The following is a 23954-nucleotide window of genomic DNA, read 5'->3' as shown; positions in this document are numbered from 1 at the left end:
TAAAAATAAGTCACAAAAGCTGTGTCACCTTTTCTGTAAAAAATTAGCTCCACTGAAAAACCTCTTTTATTTTCTTTTAATTTAGCTGGTGAACTCATTCACACAGCTGTAGCTATGCCTGATTACCCAGATAAATATGAGTGAAAGGTAATGAAAGTCGAATTTTCCTCTGTGTACACTATTATTTTCATATACAGCTACTAATGCATTCGCCTCCTCTCTTCCAAAGTTTCCTCTCTTTTTCATTTTTATTAATTTATTTTGCAAATAAAATTCACCAGTTGCTTGTGCCTAACAGAAGAGTTCTACAATTTGCTGCCTCTGTATTGCCTGGAAGGAGACAAGTCTCTTGCACTCTGTTCAAATGAATGCTTGAAGCTTTTATAAGTATTATCTTGTAAATGGTCTGAAAAATAGTTGCAGATAGTAACTGGGTTGCTTTCCCTTGCAGCTCAGTTAAGATTTTCAGTTAAAAAAAAAAAAAAAAGGATTAATAACTGAAAGGCACACGTATTTACTATGTTTTTACTGATATGTAAACTTTAGGGGAGTCCTGGGCCTACTTACCCTTTTGTAGTCCTTCCAACATACCTCACAAGATAACATTCATGTAAAGTGCGTCACTGTAGATGTGTCAGTGTTTATAGATATGTATCTCTAGAAAGATACCTGTTAAGTATTAAAAGCATACTACTGAAGTGTGAGTCAGTACCTTTAGCTATTTTCTGATAAGTTGCCTACTTCAGCATTACACACTAGCAGGTTAGGAAAGAAAAAAAGGAAAAAAAAATGCTCTCAAGATGTCCTGTCACTTGATGAAAAATAAATAGCTATATTTTTTAGTTCCTATAAACTCATAGTGCATTTTGTTTATTACTTATTTTGGTTTCGTATGGAAAGTTCGTGTTTGAAGTGAGGACAATACGACACTTGACAGATTTTTCATGATTAGAAACCGCAACATTTGCACATCTTAAATTTATCTTTGTTAGGTTTTGAGGGGGGGAAACAGTATTGCATTTGATCCTCTAAGATTTCTCCAAATTTCTAATTGCAAAAGGATTTTAAGTGAAAGCTTTTAATCCAGGTGAACTGCTTATATTAATATATGCAACTATCTAACGAAAGAATACTGATCAGCTTTCAGTTGGTAAAATGCATAAGTAGAAGTCAACTAGCATGCTAAAAGATTCAGGTTGAAGCTAATTACAGTGCAAAATAGTTTGATCAAATTTTAATACTGAGTTTTGGTATTTTAATAGGCTCTTGTGTAATATTCAAACAACTGAGCGCAAGTAAGTAAATGCTAGTGGGAAAATATTATATAATATAAAACCATATTGTAATTAGCTTATTTGCTAAAAGCTACCATTTCTAGAAGTTGAAGCTTTTTTGTATTCTACAAAATGTTATCGTTGTATGTGTGTTACTGAGGAACAGCAACTTTAAATGTTCTTGTTTTCTGTCATATTAAGGTGCATTTTTACCATACTGGTGTAGCAAGCTCTTCCTAATTTCATCTGAATGCTTATCACATGCTTCTGGCAACGTATGCTTAGGCAGGAGAGATTTTGGCAAGAAAGCATGTGATTGCATGTTTAACAAGTCTTCAAACTTTGTTTTGAATTTCACCTTTAAAACAAAAAGCATTGAAGTAGGCCTATGTTTGAATTACTCTCCTCCATTAAGTACATGAATCTTTACCCCTCCAGGCTATGTTCATTTGCATTTTATCTCTGCCACTCTTCCACACTTTTATTTCACTCTTGACCCTGTTTCTAGGAGATGTGCGAGTAAGAAGTCGGGCAGGATTTGAAACAGAGAGAAGAGGTTCTCATCCATACATTGATTTCCGTATTTTTCACTGTAAGTATTTAAAAGCAGATAAATGACAAATAAACAAAGGCGTCCATCAATTTTAACTATTGAGCCTCTAAAATACAGTTCATAGCTCTTATAGCAAGACTATTTTTTTTAATACTTCTAGGAAAATCATTCTAGCTTGTTACTAAAAATAGAAGAGGAAAATCTTCATTGCTAAATATTTTTTTAAAAAAATTATAATTTTAAACTCATTGAGTTTAGACCTGAGTCTATATGGAAATGAAGACTTACCTTCTAAAAGACTACTGATCTGTGTGCTGTGAGCTTGGCAGACACTATCAGTTGAGAAATACTTTTCTGTTTTTGTAAAGCACTAGAAAGGCCCTGTCCAGGATGATGCTTGAACAGAATTACAGTAATACCAATATTCTTGACCTCATCATAATGAATTAACATTTACATCTGCTCAAATGTGTAGCTAGGACTTACATTTTTGGACAGAGACAAATCTTAAATGAAAGTTAAAGGGTTAGGATAAAGCTGTAGCCTAAATTTTTTTGATTATGTCTTTGAGGAATCTTTTTTATTTCCCAGAAGTGTTACTAGAAGAATATTTTTTTGTAGATAAAAAAGTAAAATAATCCATCTATATTACAACTGAATTTGTCAGTAGTTGTTGTAATAGAAAGTTTCAACACCACCAAACCAATATGCAGCAAAAGTGTAGGGGATCTGAGTCTTAATTAAATTATGCCAATAATGAATGTATTAAGTGTCATAATAAGTGTCATAAAGCATTGTATCAACACAATTCCAAGTATTCTGAATGCAATGGAAAGATTTAGTAAAGCTGATTTCATGGTAGTAAGTGTGGTTGTTGTAATTACCTTACGAATAAAAATGAGTGGCAGAAACTGGTCTTATGCTCTGATCTTACCTGAAGTTATTATTTTTAAAAGTAGATAATTTCTAAAACTTAAACTTTCTGTTTTGTTCAAAAGTTTCATAAAAATAGGTGAGAAAACAAAGTTTGAAGAGTGTGCTATGTAGATTTTTTTCAATAAAGAGGATGAGAGTTTCATCTCAAGTCCTGATTGAGTATAATAAATTCTCTGTAGAAATAGCATGCAATTTATGAAGTACGTAACTGTCTTTGTGTATATATACATATGTGGCATTTCATGCTGATATAGGAAAATACTAACAGAATTATTAAAATAAGTACCTGTTAAAAGGCACTCAATGCATGATATTGCTGTTGTCAAATGAACTATTTTCTATGGTCCTCATCACACTGTTTCTTTCCATCCTGATGATTGTGCATCAGGCAGATCATGACTAGTCAGGAAAAGGACTTTCACACCCTTCTCCTTGCCCCTGCTTGTTCAGACACAGCCACCAGCTTTTAGCAACACCACCTGTGGTGTCTGATGACAGCAAAAAATATTGCTAGGAGGCCCAAAAAATTCTTTGGTTTTAACTTCTCTCCCAAGTTTGCTGCTGTGTTAGTTTTCAGAGTTCTCATATTATAGTCAGATTTTTTGCACTTGAGGATTGTAGCTTGTTGCTCTTTGACTTTGGGCTCCTGCCACATTGTGGAGTTTCTTTCAAAGTCAGGAATTCAGCACCATCCCTCACCATATCAGTGGTTTATCTAGTAATTTACATAAATGTGAGATTCTTTTTTATCCATAAAATATTTTTTCTCTGCAGTGCTAATTTAGTCCTGATCAGTGTTTCCTTAATTGTTTTAAGCCAAAGAGATTTTGTAATGCACTACAAGACTACCAGTAGAGAGAAGTTGCAGGAATCAGACTTGACCTACTTTTTAGGATGTTCTCCCTCCTCTCTCCTGGTTACTTCAGAAACAAATTGGTTTTGCCACATAGAGGTAAATGACTGAAAAATATTCACCCATTCGAGCAATAACATGTGAGAGGAGTCAGTCAGATGTTCTTTCCTTGAGGCAAATATGGAACTGGAAAGGGTCTCTTCTGCAGCTGAAGCAGACTAAACCATCTGAATGTTGCCTTTTTTTTTCTCCCCACCACAGCTGTATCCTGAACATCAGTAATGCATGGACATGCTTCCTCCATTGTGTTTGTACAGTTTCACTGTAACTTTCTTGTACTGTCCACTAGCTTTATTCTGTGGTTCTAAATATTTTGCAATGATCATTGCTTATGTGTTTTGCAGAGGACTTATATAGTGGCTGTCAGTCACAGTGCTGAAGCATTAGTGCTGTTTTGTGTTTTGCTCAGCTAACTTCGGTTGTTCAGCATTGTTTGCTTTTTCTGTCAATGATGTTTTGAGAAGTTGAATGTCTTTTCTAGGAGGTTTAGGTAATAATATGCTACTGACCAGCCTCTTTCCTAATATTTTATTGATAGGCTCTTAACCCAGTCTTTTACTGATAGGTTGGAAGAGTATTGAATTTTAAATTACAGTAATTTCACGATTACAAGCCGCACTGACTATAAGCCACATCTCCGGGTGTTGGCAACATTTCGTTCTTTGTCCATAAATTAGCCACACCCAATTATAAGCCGCTCTGTCATTCGCAGTGAGGACCCGTTTGCAACAAAATTGCCAAATAGTAACAGAATCGCGGGGTTTACTGGCTGGGCTCGGACCGTGTGGGTTCGACCCGCTTGGGACTGCCAATGGGGCCAGGGGGCCCAGCTGCCGCTGCCATGGGGCTCGCTCACCCCAGCCCAGCACTGCCCCGCGGTGGCAGGCGGGGACGGAGCCCCCCCCCCCGCTCCCACGGCATCGGTGGGAGGCGGGCATGGAGTCCCCCCGCCTCCCCTCCCCCCACCCCCACGCTGCCGGCACAGAGCCTGCTTGCACCCACCGCGCAACAGAGTAACCAATTTGTAGCAATCGCGCAATCCCTCATTTTACTGGCAGGTGCTCGGCTCGGCACCTTGGCTGCACTTCTGGGGTAGGAAATTTCAGAAAATTTTTCACATATTAGCCGCTCCTGAGTGTAAGCCGCATTTCCGGGGTGGGAGCAAAATTTTCGTCAAAATGGTGCGGCTTATAATCGTGAAATTATTGTGCTTTCCTTCATAACACTATTTGATCTTGCAACTTCAAGCAGTTTTGCAGAAGGAAAGTTTGTCAGCACTTATTTCTAAAGATCGCTTCTGTATCTTCTTATGCATTATAAACTCGTCATCTGTTATCTTCATCCCAGAATTCTGTAATTGATATATGAGTATTCAAGTTTCAAACTGTCTATAAGTATTCTCCACAGTAACTTTTCAAAAATTTGATTTTAGGAAGATGGTTGGAAAAATATTGTTAGAATCAGTGGAATGGGAGTCATATCTGAGGATTATTAAATGCAGGATTTGAGTGATGATCAAGCCAACTTTGTTGGATGGTAATTTTCCTTCTATATTATCTGTTATTCCAGAAGTCACCTTTTTATAGGTAATTGCAGGAACTACCAAGAGGAATAGCTCAATTCACAAATTTTTGTTGTAACAAGACTGCTTCCTGGTGAATGGGGAAAGTCAGGATTATATCCTTGTTGACTGGTGGTTGATTGATATTATCACTAAGTTTTCTGTTACTGTGTTCTGTTGGTTATGCATGTATGGGATCATGGGCATAAAGTCAAGACAGCATCTTAAATTCACCATTTCTGGAAAAGAGAGAGCAGCCGCAGAACTTTCTTCCTCTGAACTCACTGTTGTACAGTGAAATGCATACACTGTAATGCTTTATTGAATTGAGTGTGGAACACTGGATCTGCTTTTCACTCCATGAGAAACAAAGAAGGGAGTTTTGCAGTTCACTGTGAGAATTCAGCATGTACTGTTTGATTTTCTGGGAAGTTATTTAAAAAGTGATTGCAGTGGTTATAATCACTCTTTCTGGCTTCTGGTTTACAAGTAGGGTATGGTTTACGTGAATACTTCAAAATTTTCTTTACATTACTCAAGACATCATAGACAGTAATTCAACTCCAGTGCTGTTCAGTATGTTGATAAAAGCTACTGTGGAACAAAATCTTTGGTAGAAGAATTTGTAAGTGACAAGATAAAAATATTCCCTTTTTCAGAAATAGTAAATCAGCAATAAAGTTTTAGGCTTTGTGTTCCTGCTATTGAGAAGTTGTTAAAAATGTCTGATTTTTTATATATGTGTGTGTGTGTATACACACACAACTGCACTTAGGAAATTTTGGTTATTGGAGGTGTTTCTAGCATGCACAAATTCACTTTGTTTCTCCTGAAAAAACCCTCAGTGAGTGTGCACAACGATACGTACAGTATGTTGTAGTGAGGAATGGAAGCCAAAATGAACATAGATCAAATGAATAATTAAGATAGTAGAAAAAATACTGAGAAGTGTCATATGCAGATACAGCTGAAATTAATGCTTTTAAGCTTTCTTTTAGGAAAGAGTTGCTGGATATATTCTGGAGGAATCAGATAGAAAAATTAATACTTTGGTTTTGCGGAGAAGAAACATGTTTTTCTTCTTGCTTTTCCTGTTATGCCTGGCCCAGAATAAGTAAGATCTTTTCAAAAGGTTTTTAGAATTCCCTTGTGCCAGTCTCATCTGAGCATGCTTCTGTGGGGAGATGATGATGTTGCCAACACATGGGGCTCTGTTTTGTGTTTTATAGATAACTGAATCTGTCACATCTGTGAGTTAAAACATCTTAGAAAAAAAGGATTTTGAATTAATCAGTATGTGTTTGGTAACATTCAGGAATGCTCAGTTTTGAAGAAAATAGTTGTTTGCATACAGTATAATGGTACAGTGTAAGACTTCATTTGGACTTAGATGGTTCTCCTTAGCTGTGTATAGAGCCTTTATAGGGAGGAATGGAATGAAAGGAAGAGATATTTTTATAGGTGGTGGATAAATCTAATTATCTTTCTTGAGAGTGCAAATATGTGATGAAATTTCAGTTTATTATACAACCTTCAGACTGTTTACTTGGAAATTGCAGTTTGTGGAACATATTAGAAGCTATTCTTGTATATGGCAAAAATGTCAACATGTGCTGTTTCAATGATGTTTTTAACTTTCTGGTTCTTAGCTCATGAACCATTGGAAAATGTTTACCTAGAACAGTGAATTTAGACTGCCCTTTGCTGAACGGCCAGAATTTAAAGAAGAGACAAGAGTGCAAATCCAAATTGATTGCCTGAAAAAATTTGAAAAATCCTTGTGTAGCAGCAGCTAATGATGCTTTTGATGATACCATCTAGAGATTAACTAAGCAGAGTCCAGATGAATTTCAATGCCCGTGTTTGTTTCAAGAAAATAGAGGAATTAACAATTTGATTATGTTTAACAGTAATTGTCTGTCTTGTTCATCAGTCTAAAGTGAAGAAGGGTGAGTTTCACAATGAATAAAGTAATGCAAGAAGATTTGTGTGATCGTGAACTTGTAGTATTTGTTTCCTTTTGAAAATACCATCACTGAGGAGTAAAAAGCTTGTACTTGAGAGACATTTTCAAAAGCTGCCTTTCTGTGAATGATGCAGTTCTGAAATTGTCTTCTAATTGTTCACAGTTCAGATTATTCAAATAAATTGTGTTCCACAATGTGAGAGAAATTTTGACTTTGATTTAGTTTGGAGAATGCAGTCACACAAGGGGAAAACACAGAGAATGCTCTAAATGCAGCTGTATTGGCCAAATGAAAAGAGTGAGCTTGAAATGAGCTTGGTTAAGGAAGATATGGGGATAAAAACTGCTAATTGAGAATGCAGAGCAGGTTCGTTTTTTCCTTTTGTTGTTCTAGGTGTTTGTTTTACCTACAGTTTCTTCTTTCCAAGCTACTGTAAAACGTGTGTGCTCTGGAGTCTTGCCCAGTTACAGGCCACTCTATATTTCATTGCTGGCTTCAGTATGACATAGAAGAAGACAGAGATACATTCTAGTTTCTTTCCCATTTCTTTTGAACCTCTCCAATGTGTTCTTTCTCCAAGTACCTTATTTGGTAGAAAATATGTGAGAATTCTTTTGTTTTCATCTCTGCTCCCACTTTGACTTTCTGTATTGGTCGTCATATAGACTGGTAAAGGAAATTTTTTTTCTGTTAACCATAATGGGTTACTTTTCAAGTTTTCCTTTATTTCTAGTGATGAAAAATTGACAAAGAAAAATGGTTGAAAGTTCTGTCATTCCTTTACTGTAGAACTGAAGATTTCTAGGACACCAAAGAGAGGGGAGTTTTTCTGGGAAGACAGCAAGAAAATTATTTGGTGATGATCTGGAATATATTATCCTTTTGGGAAAAGAGCTTTGAACCATTTTGTGTCACACTCTTCAGGAGGATCAGTATCTTGATTAATATGACATAACCCATTTTGTAAAGGCTATATTTATATATATGTTGTATATTTATGCTCTGATGATAGTCCTCTAAATATTTAGTTTCAGTGAGGTTTCTTAGTTCACAGTATGCTGTTGTAAATTGCAGATTTGCTGTGCCCAATAAGTGCAGTCAGGTTAATAAAACCCCAAAAACACAACTGCAGGATTGCTAGGCTTATGATTCAGTAAATTGGTATGGAAAGACTGCCTTGTTTATAGTTTCCTAGTACTGAGATTATTGCAAAATGTTACTCATTCCAGCACAGAAATGGCATTGTTTAATTCACTTAATTTTTTGTCTTTCCTGAGGCGTTTACAGAAATACTAAGATGAGCCAAAATTCAAAAGAGATAAATTAGTAAAGCCCTGTAGATCTCTTTTCATTATATATTATATATATATTTTTTTATTACTTCTACTGCTGTTCAATGATTTACAGTGCTATTGGAGAATTGGCACTTATTTCACATTGAAGTAGTCTAATCCCTTCACTTTGAGTAACATCTCTCAAATTAGCTCTACTTTGAGCAGAGGATTGGACTAAAGGACTTTTAGAACTCTTTTCTGTCTCTTCCCACCTAAATTATTCTGTGGTTCTGTGGCTCTGTGCTTTGCTAAGGCAGTGAGATCCTTTTGCTCTGTAAGATTCCTCAGAAGTTATCTTCAGTGATGGTAATGCCTAGCACTTCCCCTCCCATCAGGGAGCATCTGATGAAAACCACTAGTTTTTAATGGAAAGTGGTAGTGATAGTTTCTTGAAACTTAATTTTTTTTTCTGATTCCACTCAGTCAGAAGACACTTGCAAAGCCATGTTTATTTCATTAATTCCTTAACCCACAGCATATTTACCAGCAGTCATTATTATTTGGAAAATAATGGAAAATATTTGGAAAATAAAAAGAATTATAAATGTGTATATAGTTATATATTATACATTAAAACCAAAACAGTATGGCTTAATGTTTTTTTTTAAGCAGAAGAGGGAGTGTAGTGCCTTACAATGATGGTAAACGAGGCTTCTATGTGGTTCTAAGGAAGACGGGAAGTATAATGAGGTAATTCAGACCCTAATAGTCTAAATTAGTCTTTTTATGTAACTTTAAAATCCCTACTAAAATTATATGTTCCAAATGAAGTCCTAGTTTTATATAATACTTGAGTACTGAATGTCACAACAATATTTTAAAATTCAAACCATTAATGGTAAACATACAGGAGAGTGAAATAGCAGGACTTAATTTAAAAAAACAAGTTCATGGATCTAATATAGTGCATTTCTTAGCAGTCTGGTGGGAATAGATGTGAAATTAGAATGCTTATGGGTCCCTCTAGTGGTGTGAAATGCTAGATAATACTTTCAAATTATTCATAAATTGAAAATTATTTGTATCCTGGAAAGATGCATCTTTAGAAAGGTGCATTCTTAGAAAGATGGTTTTAAATGGCATGTGAAATTGAATGTTTCTTTCTGCCAAATATTTACAGGTAATGGAAAATTTCAGATGATATGTCAGGTTTAATGATGGTATCTGCTATGTAGAAATGATACATGTGCAGTTGGGTTAACACGGAAAAATAATGAGAGATCACTTTCATTAAAATAAGATAATTCCTTCATATTTTTGGAGGAAAAGCCTCCTCTGGTGGGCCTGTGGACCTCAAAGTTCAGGTTTTACGTTCAAGCATAGGAAGGATCTATTGTCTCAAAATTATTATTTTTTTAAAATTTTTAATTTTAGTGGCAGTGATATTCAAGACCTCAATTATGCTCTTTCTATTGGTGTGTAGCAAAACTCTGCCTTTGATAATGGATGGTTTTCTATTTGCCTTTTGGGTAATAGCAAGGAAAAAATGGAGGCAAAGTTCTTATTGCTGGATAGCCTTGTTTTGACCGGATTTCCATCAGAGGGTGTAAGTCTATCTTTGCATTACAACACAATTGGAAGTATATTGCTAGGATTTAAGTTTCCATTAATAATGAAACCAAATCATAATTGTCGTTCTTCCTTTTGTGGACTGACTGTTCTTATTATACAAAACATACATAAATTTTGAGAGTAAATCCACCAGTATATTGTGATCTTTTAAGTGATTATCACTTGTCTTTACTTTGGATTTTTATATTGGCATGAGAAAAATAAATATTTAATATCCCTGTGAAATGTGCTAAAACTTTTTTTTTAGGTTTTCGTGAAATTAAAAGATTGGGAGTGGGAAGAGATTAAAATTAGTGTCTCAGAATACAGATGAAATCTGTTGCATGAAGGCGACTTGTGTTATTTTATTGCTGTACGTGCCTCACATTAGCAAAATAACTGATACTAATAACCAGGATTACTTCTTTTTCTTTATTTTAGAAAAAGGAATTTTTTATTACACTAGCATCTCACTTAAGATGCTTGGAAACAAGAATATAACAGTTTTAATAAAATAAACAAAAAGCCCCAAAATCTTAGGTTGATACTTTGGATGCTACCTCTAACTTACAAAGGAATGGCAAGAAGAATGTCATAGGACAGCTGCTATTGTGTGGGCACTAAGGGCTACAGTTTGCCTTCTGTTTCCTTGCATCAAAAGCACTTTTCAGTGCTGTAGTGTCCTTAACGTGCCCATCTCAACTTTGCTTTGGTTCTTTCAGTGCACAAAACTGTCTGTAAATGTAATATTTATTTTATTGTTCTAATAAGTCCTTAAACTGTCCTTGGGAGCAAATTCTCAATTTTGTATATTAGAAGGGTATTTGGCACACTAAAGGCTCCAAATGAAAGGAAAGATGTTTGGGCTGGGAGGAGAGATGTTTTTACACCATGCTTATTCATGAGCAAATGGAGTGCACTCTTCATTCCTCACTGTATGCTTTCCATGATCTATACGTTACTGAACCTTGGTTTGGTAGGATCTCTGAAATTAGCATCTCTTTTCATGACTCGTGATAGAAGAGGAGTAGGTTGTCATTCTCATATTAATCATGCATCTAAAGGGAATGAATGTGCTAGGAGGGAAATGCAAAGTTTTCACTGCAAAACTGTGTAATTAATTTTACCAGTCTTTCCATTAACTGGCCTTAGCTGCTATGCTAAAACCACAAAGCACTTGCTTTTTGTATCCTTAACAATTTTTCTGTGGGGAAGAGGAAAAGGCAGGCATAGTAGCTATCAGTGTTCCTGCAGCTGAAGAACACATCTTCCCCTCACCCGCTTCCTTGAAAGCCAGCTATTTTCTGTTTCAGCCTCACCTTTAAATTAATAACCTGTCAAGTCCCTGCATCTGACGTGCTTATTCTGAATTTCAGTGGTGCCCAGTGTGAGGACCAGAGGCAATAGGCACAAACTGAAACATGGGAGGTTTCTTCTGAGCATCAGGAAACACTTTTTCACTGTGAGGGTGGGTGACCAAGTGGTGGCACAGGGTGCCCAGAGAGTTTATGGAATCTGCATTGTTGTAGATGCACATTGTTGGGAGAGGGTTCTTGGCAGTGTGGTCTAGGTGACTCTACTTGAGCAGAGGAGTTTGACCAGATGAACCTCATCTGGTAGTTTCCTACCTCACCTGTTCTGTGATTCTGTAATAAGCAGCATTGCTGCTGGGAAAGCTGGAATAATGTAGGCTTTGCTTATTTTCTTTTACCAAGAGGTAGAAAAAGTAGTATTAAAGTGTCATGGTAGTGGTTTACCATCTATGCAAATTGGTGATAATTTAGAGAGTTTAAACATATTTGTAAGATGAATAAGTGTCAATAGCATATTGTGAAGAGAATGATAGTTTGGGCTTCACAGAAAAACAAGTAACTAATTTGCTTCTGTACCTCTATCATCATCAGAAAAAATTCTAAAGCAAGAAGATGTGCAACCCCTCCTAAATGACTTATGAATACAAGTATAGGTGGAACACAGGCCTGTACTGCCAAATTATTGTATTTCTGTGTTCTGTTGTGTACTTTGCTGCCAGAACCTGCTGTGTTGCTTGCAGTACCTGCATTATACTGTTCTGTCCAAGATTAATGGGTGATACCTGTGACAGTGAAACTTAATTTGTAGCATGAAGTTTCTGTTAACTGTAGATCTCTAGAAGAGTACTTGAGAAAAGAAAATTATCTGTGCTTCCAGAAAAGTGTTCATTTTCCTACCTTAAATATTTTGTTTTACTGAGGTTTAGTGAAGTTTTTAGCTTTTGTGTGTTTCTGTGGATATGTTAGATAATTTTATGACCTAAATATAACCATTTTATATTATTTTATTTTCAACCCAATAATTTTGGTTTTGAAATTTGTCTCTTAAGGAATTGGATCAAGATTGAGGGGGAAAAACTTCTTAGCCGTAGCGTACACTGCATTAGCAGCAGCAGCTGTATTGCTCCCTGCTTCTCTGTTGTGCAGGCTGGCAGTGCTGAGACTAACCTCATGGTGACAAATGTGCTTAGACATACTGGTAAAGTAATGTAGCATGACAGAATCTATTTTCTTGCTGTACATGTGAATGTTGCTTTATAAACAACCTTTATCGTATGTAGTACGTCTGTTCACACAGATGGTTGATAGGGAATGGTACTGCATTTGATTAGATGCTCTATGATCATGCCACTGTCAGCTCTGTTTTATTTAGAGGTGCTTTATTAGTGTGGTTTGGAAATTAATATATTAATTTAATATTGATATATTAATGAGCTAGCATAGAACAGAAAGTAAATTGGAGCTTCTGCAGGGAGAAGAATTTAAATAGATAAAGATTTATCTTATGTAGGATTAAGTTGCTGTCACTAGGAATCACTGAGGCTTTTAGTTCAGATTGTTAATAAGACCACACCTTCCCATGTACAACATTTTAGACTGACTTTAAGAACAAAAGTTGTAACTCCTTGCATCACCAACTTCTAATATGCTTTGTTTTTGGAAGGACTAAAGATATGTGCTACAGAATTGTGATAGTGTTGGTTTTGATGATCTGAATTTTTGAAAAAGCGCATGTTGGCATTGACTTCCTTACTTAATACCTCTTTTTAAAATTTTATTATTTGACATGGGTCATTTCAGGCAGGTTGAATGACTATCAAGATATGGTCATTGGCTTCCTGTTGGTTATATAAAACTGCTGTGGGGGGCACTGTTGGAAGCAAAGTAAAGGCCAAGTTTGGCCTAATATGTTTCAAAATGAGAATATCTGGCTTGCTACAAAGGAACTGCAGCTCTGTGTAGTTGGATCCTCGAGTTTCTAAAACATTTCAGGCATACCAGATGGAATTTGACATAAAATAGTATCAGTAATTTGTATAAATCAGTTAACCTAATAAAAGTAAAGCAAAATATTTGGGTTAATCTTTGAAAAGAGGCTGAATAATTTTCTGTTGTATTTTCACCATACTGGGAAACAGAATTAGATATGCTGTGAATGTAAATGCTGTAATTGTTTGGCAGAAGAATGTAGTTATTAGCAAAAGCACCAAAATTACTTAAGTGTGTTTAACACTTCAGCATAGTAGAGCTGAGAGGTTTTCTGAGCTCTAAACTGTGTAAAACTAATTTGTGCATACTCAAAGCCTACTTGTATCTCCTGTATCAGCACTCAGTTTCTGATACTCTCTTGCTGGTGTACATGTCATTTTAGGTGATTTGTTACGGGCATCGATTCAATGTGTATACATGACAGCAATTTTCCAAAAATAATTTGTTTGCAGTACTGTCTGTGCTTTTAAACAATATCCTTAATATATTTTTGTTCTTTCAATAAGAGTTCCTTAAAAAGATAAGTTCCAGGTACGATTTAAGTATTTGTTTTTCTTCATAGGATGCTTACACAGAACATATTTTTTTCTAATCCATGGCTCTGTATTTAATATTAATAAAAATATCTGTATTTGTGCTGAAGTGTTTGATACTCAAAAAAATTGCTTTGTCTTTGTACCAAACTTCCCTGAGTACTTGTCTTTTTGATAAAGATTTTTTAGAGAGAGTGTTTGTTCTCTTGTTTTTGTAGCAAATTCTGAGATCGAGGTCTCTGTGTCTGCAAGAAATGTGAGAAGGTTGCTTAGTTTCCAGCGATACCTGAGATCTTCCCGTTTTTTCCGTGGTATCACTGTTCCAAATTCTTCAAACATTTTAGATGATGATTATAATGGACAAGCAAAGGTTGGTTGCTTGAGTTTTATTTTTTTTACAGTATGTTTTTTCCAAATGGTTGCTAGTATATATATCACATCCTAAAAGTGCATCCAAATACCAATTTTAAGCGATTTTTTTAATGTATGCGTGTATGTATTTTTGTTTGTATATATATATACATACATATATATATATATATAGTAATGAAATTACAAAAGACAAAATTTCATGGTTAGTAGCAAACTCGTCTACTGCCCACAACTTTACTTAGATGATTTTTATGTGGCTAGTGGGTTTTCTTTGTTGTTGCTTTGTTTGATTGATTTTTATTTATTTATTTATTTTTAATAACTGCTAAGTTAAGGATTCCCTTAAATAATTGAAGAAAAAAGTGAAAAACGAAGAGAGGAAAATGTATCTGTATTTAAGGAAATGTAATGGAGTAATTTAGACAACTATTCCCTTTGATTTTTAGGCTAACCTCACTAGTGAACAACTGGAAGACTGCCTAAATTCAATAAAGTGGATTAAATGCATTTCTCAGGACAACCTTGTGTCAAACTGACATTTTATTTGGTAGGCACTTCTAGAAAAGAAACTTGATAGCTGTACTACACTTGTGCAGCACTAAGGCAGAAGAGACTTTGTGCTAAGGGAGCAGCTGCCTGGATGAAAGGCTACTGTATTTGCAACAGAGGATGCACGGTGCTGAAGGGGACTGAGCAGGCAAAGATTATTCAGGTTATTCAAGATCCCAAAATCTGTGTCACTGCATGTAGTGCTTTTTTGTCATCTGACACAGAAAAAGAATATACTTATAATACAACGGGTGTATCCATGCTGAATATGATCAAGCTTGTGGTGTAGGAAGAAATCTGATAACCTGGAGAATGGATCTTAAAAATATACATGTAATTTAATCCTAAGAAGATATCGTTAATGCTTTTGTTTCTTCTGATAGCAGAGTTTTAGCAGCTTATAGAGAAAAGCTAGAACCTATAATTGGATCACAAAACAGCTCTACCAATCTAATGAGAGTAGGAGAAGTCAGGAATTCTTGTAAAATGTGCTGGACAGGTATTTCTGATACAGGTAAGGGAGGCAAAGATTGGGAGTGCTCTACTCTGGTGGGGCCTCTTGCACTGTTTGCTGTTCTTGCGTATCCCTGTTGTGGGATGAACAGTTCATGTGGAGCAACTGTGATAAAGACGTGCTAGTTCAGTGGGGTGAGAAGTCAGAAGCCAGGTTCTTAAATTAAAATGCTCACATAATGGCTCAAATATCTAGTGAATCATCTAGATACTGTTCTATAAGCAGGGGAAAAAAAGAAAGGTAAAAGACTACACAGATTAATTTGCTAGTCTGAATGCACAGCTATTCTGCCATACTATTTCTGATTTGAACCTAATTGTTTTAAATTGTCTTTGGAGAAATTGCCTAAAGGTTGAAAGGAGGATCTCCAGCCAGTACTGTCAAGGCATTTCTTGTTTGTTTTTTCCCTCCAGTCTTTTTATTTGTAAATGTGTGATGTTTTTCAGTTATCAGACAAATTTAATTATTCTTTTACTACTGTTTTTTCATATGTAGAAATTCTAAAGACTTGATCTATCTCTGAAATCTTAAATAGTCCTCTGAGCTACAGGATGATAGGCATATACTGTTTTAAAAATGACAGCTTCTGTATTTCTTTTCAGTGTATGCTGGAGAAGGTTGGAAATTGGAATTTTGATATTTTTCTTTTTGATAGACTGACAAATGGTGAGTGAACTTTTGATGATATTTCATTTGTGTTTTATCTTCTAGCAAAGCTGTTACACTTATGTTGCAGTGTTGTATGTGATTGTTCACTAAAAAGCCCAAATTCAGATAGTATTTTTTGATTTAATAGTTTTTAATCTGAGTCCTAGTTTGCCTGGTCACTCCATTGAAGTAATGATACTGTCAGTACTTATACTAATCATTGATTTTTAGAAGAGGCACTTGATGTACTTTGTAGGTTGTTCTCGCTTAGTAATTTATAGTGGTAATTTTGATACAAATTAACAAATAATTTTATGATCTAAGACTTTTATTTTTCAATTATGGGGTTCTGGTAATTTTTATGGTTCTGTCCAAAAGCCATTTATATTGAACAAGTATTTTTCTGATAAATGTAGTGTTATCTAGAATAGTTCTATTACATTATAGAGCTGTAAGAGGCATGTTGATGTTAATCCATTATAATTATGACATAGAATACCTGGAGAATTGGGAGTTGAACAAAGGGAAGTTGCTGTACATACAGCTTGCAAACATAGAAAATGGAAGAGATAATTTTGGGACTTCTATGTGCCCATTACAAATAGCAGTAGGAACTGCAGGAGTAATTGGTTTAAAAAATCCCCTTAGTATTGTTCACTTACAGACAGAAAAGAGATCTGTAAATGTGCTGGGAAGGAGGAGGGAGCACTGCTGCAGTGGGTAGGGTGAAGTTTTGCATTGTAATCTCAGCAATGGCAGCTGGGTTTTGAATGGAATGGAAGGAGATGAGCAAGTCCAGCATCGCAGTGACATTTCTGCCAGTGTGGGAGGAGAATGGAGGGCAGCTTTTGCAGATTTTGCAGCAGTCATGTGGATTAGGTAGCAAAGTTGCAATTAGAGTTGCCAGAACAAGAAATTAAGTTCAAAAATGAGAATGTGGCATCGAAAGATCTTTTTCTCTTCTGTTTCATTGAAGGTGTGCTTAACCAAGTGTAAAAGTAGCAACCTCAAGTTATGTTTAATGCAGAAAATGGATAGGAAAAAGTGAAAATGGCAAGGTCTTGTAAAAATAGAATTCTTACATAGATAATGATAGACTTTACATAACCAAATGGGAGAAAGCTATGTGAACAAGTTAACCTGTAAGCATAGCTTCTTTTGGATCAGTTTATCAAATGGGAGAAATCTGAAGTCATCCTTCTCACAAGAACCCTCTCTACCTTTTATATGTGCTTTTTTCAAATACATTTGAAGTACTACCAGAAGAGCTTCTGTTGTGGAAGCCTTTCAATACCACCATCCATTTTGCATCCTAATTAAATCATTTTAGGAGGACATTTTGATCAGGCAGCCTTGTTCTTGAAAGTTTGTAAGGACAGAATGCTGTATATGAAACACTGGTGGATCAAGCTGCTCTGGATGAACCTCTATAGAAGAACTTCCCTAGTGAATGTTGTTCCAAGAATTGCATATTTATTTCATTGTGAGGATATGGCATGTACATGAAGATACATTAAATTTAGCCTAGTAATAAGCTTGATAGAGAAGAGATTTGTCTTTTTGTACCTCAGTTTCTGTCTGTGCTAGGTTCTGTAATCCTAAATGAAGATTGTCAGCCATTATGTTGTTTGCAGAGCAAATAATGAGCAAGCTATTTCAAATGAACATTGTGGACTGTCTCTCTTGCAGTTTTTACCTATTTTACCACTGCCAAAGATTATAATAAAGCTATGAATAGACAACATATATTATAAGATTGGTAGAGTATACTTTTTTTAGAGTTCTGGGTGAAATCAGTGGAAGTCCAATAAAATATATTATGAAAATGACAGAGCATATTTGCAATGTGCTCTAATCCATAGTGTTGTCTAGCTTTTCTCTTTGCCTGATTGTATTTGTATTTTGTATATGTGTTTGTGATATGTTGTAGAAATATAATTATAAAATTGAATATCATTATAATGGATTTGCACATTAAAGCAGGTTGATTTTTTTTTTAATGTTCAGTAACATTTTCTTCCTATCAGTTGCCATTGGACAGTTGGTGAATGCATTAGGATTAAGCAAAACCACTGAGACAGCTAATGGGAACTTGTCATGGAGTAAGATTTAAATATTTATGAATTGGTGTAGAATATCATGACTTGGTGTAGAGAAATTTGCTTGAATAATTTTTGTGCCCATTTGTTTGAAATAATACATTTCTTATGGAAGAGTCATTGATTTCATGGCTTCCAATGAATTAGTATTTTCATCTTATTTTTAGGAAACAGTCTAGTCAGCTTAACCTTTCATCTGTTTAATCTACATGGACTAATTGAACACTTCCAGTTAGATACGATGAAACTTCGTAGATTTTTGGGTAAATACAGCTTTTTATTTTCATAAATATTGCTGTTTATCTGCATTTTTATTCCTTAACTGAAGTCCTGGTTATAGATTAGCAATAAGGTTAGAAGAGTACTGATGCAGTCTACATTGTGAAGTGATTTAAATTATATTAATTGAGATGATCTCTCAAAATTTTTATGAGTATAGAATTTTCCATGTTAAATTGAAAGAAGTATTAAAAAGTGTAATAATTTCATAGTTAATGCTGTATTCAATTTATCAAATCTATTTAGTATCTGTTAAACAATCAGGAATATATATGATGTGTGACATTTGTATTGGGAAAGACTACACAGCTCCTTTCTTTGTTCTGATTTTAAGTTCTGTATTGGTCTTTACTTCTTCCAATGATATAGTTCCCTAACTGTATGGAATATTTAAAAAATAAAAAATACTTTCTGGTGCCAATTTGATGTTATCTCTGGCTTGCTCAAATTCTCCTATTGTACTGTGAACATAGTTTCTCCCGACAGAGTATGGGACAATTTTAATTGTACTTCTGGGCTTGTGGCACTGGAGTGCTTCTTTGGAAAGTGTTGTAAATACAATGTAGGATATTGAAACCAAGTGATACATTCACTCGGCAGAGCTGTCTGCATCCCAGTACATAGGTGCCGGTGTGAGACCTTCTTCTTTTGGTTCTTCTGTGACAGTATCTTTAATTTTGTAAAGTGGGATGATTTTTTTAACTGAGCAGGAGAAACAAATTTCTGATCCCTTTCGGCAGTTTTTCACAATTTCAGAGAAAACAATTCTGTGGTTACAAAGCTTGTCACTTATCAGGGGAGCAATCTCATTTGGAAGCCTCTTCTCCCCTTTCAAATAGGAGAATGCTTTTGTTTTCATAATTTAGTTCTCTTTCAGTTTAAAAAAAATTCAGTTCTGTCTTACATTTCATGTTGTTTTAAAGTGGGCTAAATTTTCTCCAGTTTCAGGAATGTTAATCAGCTGACCTTAATGACTGATATGTTGGAATGGAGGAAAATGATTATAGAAAGCTGGTCTTAGGCTTCTCAAGTTCTGCATGTAGTTCGTCTTTTTTATCTGGTTAGTTGACATTATGCAAATGATAATGCTTGAAAGACCAGTTAGAAATGTCTGATCTGGCTAACTGATTATCAGAAGATGAGAGTTTTAACTACATATGACTGATCAAAGTCATAATCCATTAAAATGAGATTAGACTTTGAAGAGGGTAAAATTTATTTTAAATTTGAAATTCAACACCTTTCCCTTTATGTAATGCCTTTTACTTAGTATCAGTAAAAAGCTCTTAGTCCATTGTAAAATCTAAGAACCTTTCTTCCAAATACAACTTCTTAGCATGAATTCAGTTCATTCTTTTTGTTTGCTGCCTCTTATACACTAATCCATAGCAATCTGAAGATCAAATTCCAGAAGACTAGGAACAGCTCAAATGTCCAGTGCCACACAAAATTCAGTTTATATGAGAATCTACTGGAATCTTTTTAAGTAGAGAAATCTTCATTTTAGTCCCCTGTAGGATCTTAACTTTTTTTTTTGTATATGTGTATATATATACACATACATACACACGGTCTCTCAGTGATTTCCATAGTCTACTTGGACATCTACATCTTCTTACTGTATCTTTAGAGCTTCTTATTCCAGATTTGAACCAGGGAGGAGAAAATGCAAAGTACTACATTCCTTAAAACAGGGTTGTTGTGCTATTCTGGCTCTGGCAAACTGTCATCAAAATGCTGATCTTGGTCAGCTTTAATAAAATAAGTGAGGAAAATTGTAAAGCTCAGGTAGCTGGATCAGTCTATGAAGCCATAAAAAAAATTAAAAAGATTGCCAGGGACATATGCATTCATTCACTTGATGTGAGGAATAGATGGAAGAGTGTTCTACTGCAAGTTAATAAAGCCCAAAGGCATACTGATTTTCATTATTGTTCATATGAGCTGTCACCTATCCATTGAGTACTGTTGAGATTACATGGTGGTGACTGTATTTTGACTTTTCGTGAACTTCAGCTCTTCACAGATACCATGTCTGTAATGATGTAACATTGCACTCACAATCACATAGATCCTTTGGGCTTGTAAATTGAGTAAAAAAGAAGCTTGTGGGCATGTTTGTTTGGTGGGACTGACAGACTGTAGTCAGACAGGAAACGTTCTTTTGAGGTTTGCTTGGAAGAACTAATGTGTCGTGACAGCAAAACTTTAGAATATAGTTTGATTGCTGTGCTTTAGATCTTCTTCCTCTCCATCCTTTTTAACTTTATAGTTTTTTCATTCCCTGTACTTGAGCTAATGTTGATGCCCTTTAGAGAATTCTGCCTGTAATGTTCAAAGACAGCCAGGAAGATGGAGAAAAGAGGAGGAAAGCAAAGAAGTTAAGTGGGGAATATTGATTCTAGGTGTAGTTATTCAGACCATCATCTAAATGAGATTCCTTCCTAAATTGCATATGGGCTTACATTTGCCTGAGTACAAGTAGGAGAAAACACCTAAAAATATGATTTGACTTTCCGTGACCATTTTCCTAAATGGGAAAACAAACCACTTCATATGACAGGAAAGCAGTGCTTAATTCCTCTAAAATCCTGTTTTCAGGTCATGAAATGAAGTCATCCTAATGGTTTGGTGAATAGCATAATTTTCATTTTGTATTTAGTGTTGCCTCACCATTCAGACAGATTGTCAAAGACAGCCTTCCCTGGGAAGTTCTCAAAGTCAGAGTAACTCAGATTATATATTGATTTCAAGTTGTTTAATATTTGCTCTGAGGTGACTTTACATGTAGTTGATTTCCTTTAGCAAACACTTTCTTCGCATAAAACTCTTACAGCTGCATCGTGGTTCAGCTGACGATTTATTGACTCTGATGCTTTTATGTGTATGTAACTTGTGATATTGCATATTTCTGTGCCCAATGGGGCATATAAAATGGCCCTTGAAAAATTGCAATTTTATTTAAATTTGAATATTCTTTTCCTGCAGTTATGGTTCAAGAAGATTATCACAGTCAAAATCCTTATCATAATGCAGTTCATGCTGCTGATGTGACTCAGGCCATGCACTGTTACTTAAAAGAGCCCAAGGTAAGGCAGCATTCTCACTTTTGCATCACTCATACACACAGAAATATGTGTTTGTGTGTATATGCATATGAATGGATTGTGTGCACATATCACAGGATCATTTAGGTTGGAAAAGACCTCTGAGATAGAATCCAAGCTGTGACCAAACACCACCTTGTCTACTAGACTATGGCACTGAGTGCCACATCCACTTGAACACCTCCAGGGACACCACACTGGACAGCCCATACCAATGTCTTATCACCCTTTCAGTGAAGAAATTGTTCCTAATGTCCAACGTAAACCTCCCGACCCCCTGACACATCTTTATACCGTCTCCTCTATGCTATCACTAGTTACCTGCGGGAAGAAGCCAAACCCCAACTCTTTTCAGGCAGTTGTAGAGAGCAGTAAGGTCATAGGTCTATATATAAACCTACATGCATACATATAGGTGTATATGCACATGCAGATTTTTATCTAAAGTAAAGAAGCCTAAGAACCTAACAAGAAACACTTTTGAGCACTCCCTTGCCCACCTTGTTGCTGAGGCTGTGGATTCATACTTAGTATGTTTTCTTTTTATCTCCCCACTGAGCTGACATTGTCTTTTGTGTCTCTTCCCATTGAACTAAATCAGGGAATTAAAGTTGCAGCTGTTTAACATAGTGCTGTGCCCCAAGGCATTTATATAGAATGGCAGCCTGAGTCAGAGCTGGCAACAATAAACCTGTGTACTTGTCATCTGGGGTGGTTTCTTTCTTCCATAAATTACCATTACCCTTGGTTTGCTCATCTTTGCTGTTACTGGACAGTTTGCTTCTACGAGAGGCAGTTCACAGCAGTACATCAGGAGCTGTCTTTGGCTTTCTTTTAACAACAGGTAGAGTGACAGACCTTAAGGAGCTAAAGTAGTTGAGTGTTTGTTCCTCACTACTTGGATTGCTATCAGGCAATTGTAAGTGACGTCTTGGACAATTTCAGTGCAAGGTCCTGTCCTTCTGTATTAAATTGAAAGCTGTAATGCTCTGAAGCTAGATGAGAATCTTCCTTAATGCAGCTTATCACCAGTCTGATACTCCCTTGAATAGCCTAGCTCCTTATTCTGCTTCTGTGGTAAAACCAAGTAAGTTTTGACTCTATAAAGCCTTTTTCAAAAGCTCTTTGCCCACTCCTCCCACTCAGTTTCTCACTGCTGCTCTCAGACCAATTGGTGCAGTGGGCCTGATCGGAGCTGATACATGATGAGCTTTTTTTATGGCATTTAGCTTGGAAGCTCTGAGCATTTTTAATTTAATACTCGTGATGGAAGTTCTGTAATGCTTCAGATACAAGTATAGACTTTGTATTTTTAGTAACATATACAGCTATAATTCAATGTACTGAACTACAGCTCTGTTGCACTAAAGTACAATTTAAACATGTGAGGTGTGATAGATGGCAAATGCAATAGAGAACATAAACTTCTGTCCTTGCAGGGTATTCACTGCAGTTCACCTTTATATAGGCAGAACTGTCCTCTCTGTTTTAGTGCAAACTAGATTTTATTACTGAGTTAAAGCTTTCAAACCTCTCAACCACAAGCAAGAACATCTATGAACAGTGAAAGTAAGTCCATATAGATGCATGTTTAGTTAATTGACATGCACTCTGAAAATATTTATTTGTGGTAGATTTTCCTCGTTTGATTCTGGCCCTGGTAGACCTTGAAATGCAATTTTGCATAAGAGTAGAAATGCATCCAAAATATTCTAAGTCTTCCAGAGCATTAGTTGTTTCTTCTTAGGAGGAAAAGTCTTCATGCTTTTTAAAATATGGTATGAATTTAAAGAACAGACACATACAAGTGGATTTGGTAAATGAGAGGGAGGGCTAATCTTAAGAATTTGCTGCTTTTATGTGATCTGGTTAGGAAAAGTGCTTTCTTACTACACACAAAGGATTTTTTATGCTGGCAGTTTTTAAGAGTGAACCTTGACATTCAGAAAGAATAATGCTTAAACCATTGTTAAAATTTTGTAGCTTCTAAGGGCAAAATACTGTGAAAAGTCAGTGGAATGTTAGTTTTACATCTTCAAGGTTTTCTCAAAATTTCCATTGGCTGTTAATTACTGAAAATCAAAAAAGCAGCATTCATGCACTTTTTCTAAGGCCGTATTGCATTACTAACTTTTGTTGGGTTTGCCTTGCAGCTTTCCAAATCTTTAACTCCATGGGATGTCCTGCTCAGTTTAATAGCAGCTGCCACACACGATTTGGATCACCCAGGTGTTAACCAACCTTTCCTAATTAAAACTAATCATTATTTAGCAACTTTATATAAGGTAAGGATAAAATCAGTTGTTTTGTTAAACCAGGTTTGGAGAAAAGTATAGAAAAGGAGGATAAATTGTGATGTGTTTAACTAGCGGTAGGATTGAATGCAAACGTTGTTTCCATGTCACTGGGATAAAAAATTGTGCAAATTAACTAAGTATTCAGGATTTGTGGGTTTTAACCTC

At 35.6% G+C, this 23954-nt stretch overlaps 1 protein-coding gene across 4 annotated transcripts in view; it reads left to right on the top strand.

Moving 5' to 3' along the window:
• The window catches only part of PDE7A (phosphodiesterase 7A), a 78147-nt gene that overhangs the window by 47906 nt on the left and 6287 nt on the right, over nucleotides 1-23954 (top strand). For 2 of the 4 annotated variants that reach the window (XM_033079136.2, XM_033079153.2), the window contains exons 3-9: nucleotides 1263-1295; nucleotides 1783-1866; nucleotides 14143-14294; nucleotides 15962-16025; nucleotides 18274-18369; nucleotides 21374-21474; nucleotides 23646-23777. In XM_033079136.2, coding sequence (XP_032935027.1) covers nucleotides 1263-1295; nucleotides 1783-1866; nucleotides 14143-14294; nucleotides 15962-16025; nucleotides 18274-18369; nucleotides 21374-21474; nucleotides 23646-23777 — 662 coding nt within the window. The remainder of the gene's footprint in view (nucleotides 1-1262; nucleotides 1296-1782; nucleotides 1867-14142; nucleotides 14295-15961; nucleotides 16026-18273; nucleotides 18370-21373; nucleotides 21475-23645; nucleotides 23778-23954) is intronic. The other 2 variants (XM_033079144.2, XM_033079160.2) reach the window with 2 other exon arrangements.

Source organism: Catharus ustulatus, chromosome 1 (genome assembly GCF_009819885.2).
Source record: "Catharus ustulatus isolate bCatUst1 chromosome 1, bCatUst1.pri.v2, whole genome shotgun sequence".
NCBI classification, from domain to species: domain Eukaryota; kingdom Metazoa; phylum Chordata; class Aves; order Passeriformes; family Turdidae; genus Catharus; species Catharus ustulatus.
The sequence above is the reverse complement of the archived record's forward strand: the minus strand, read 5'-3'. Positions and strand labels throughout refer to the sequence as shown.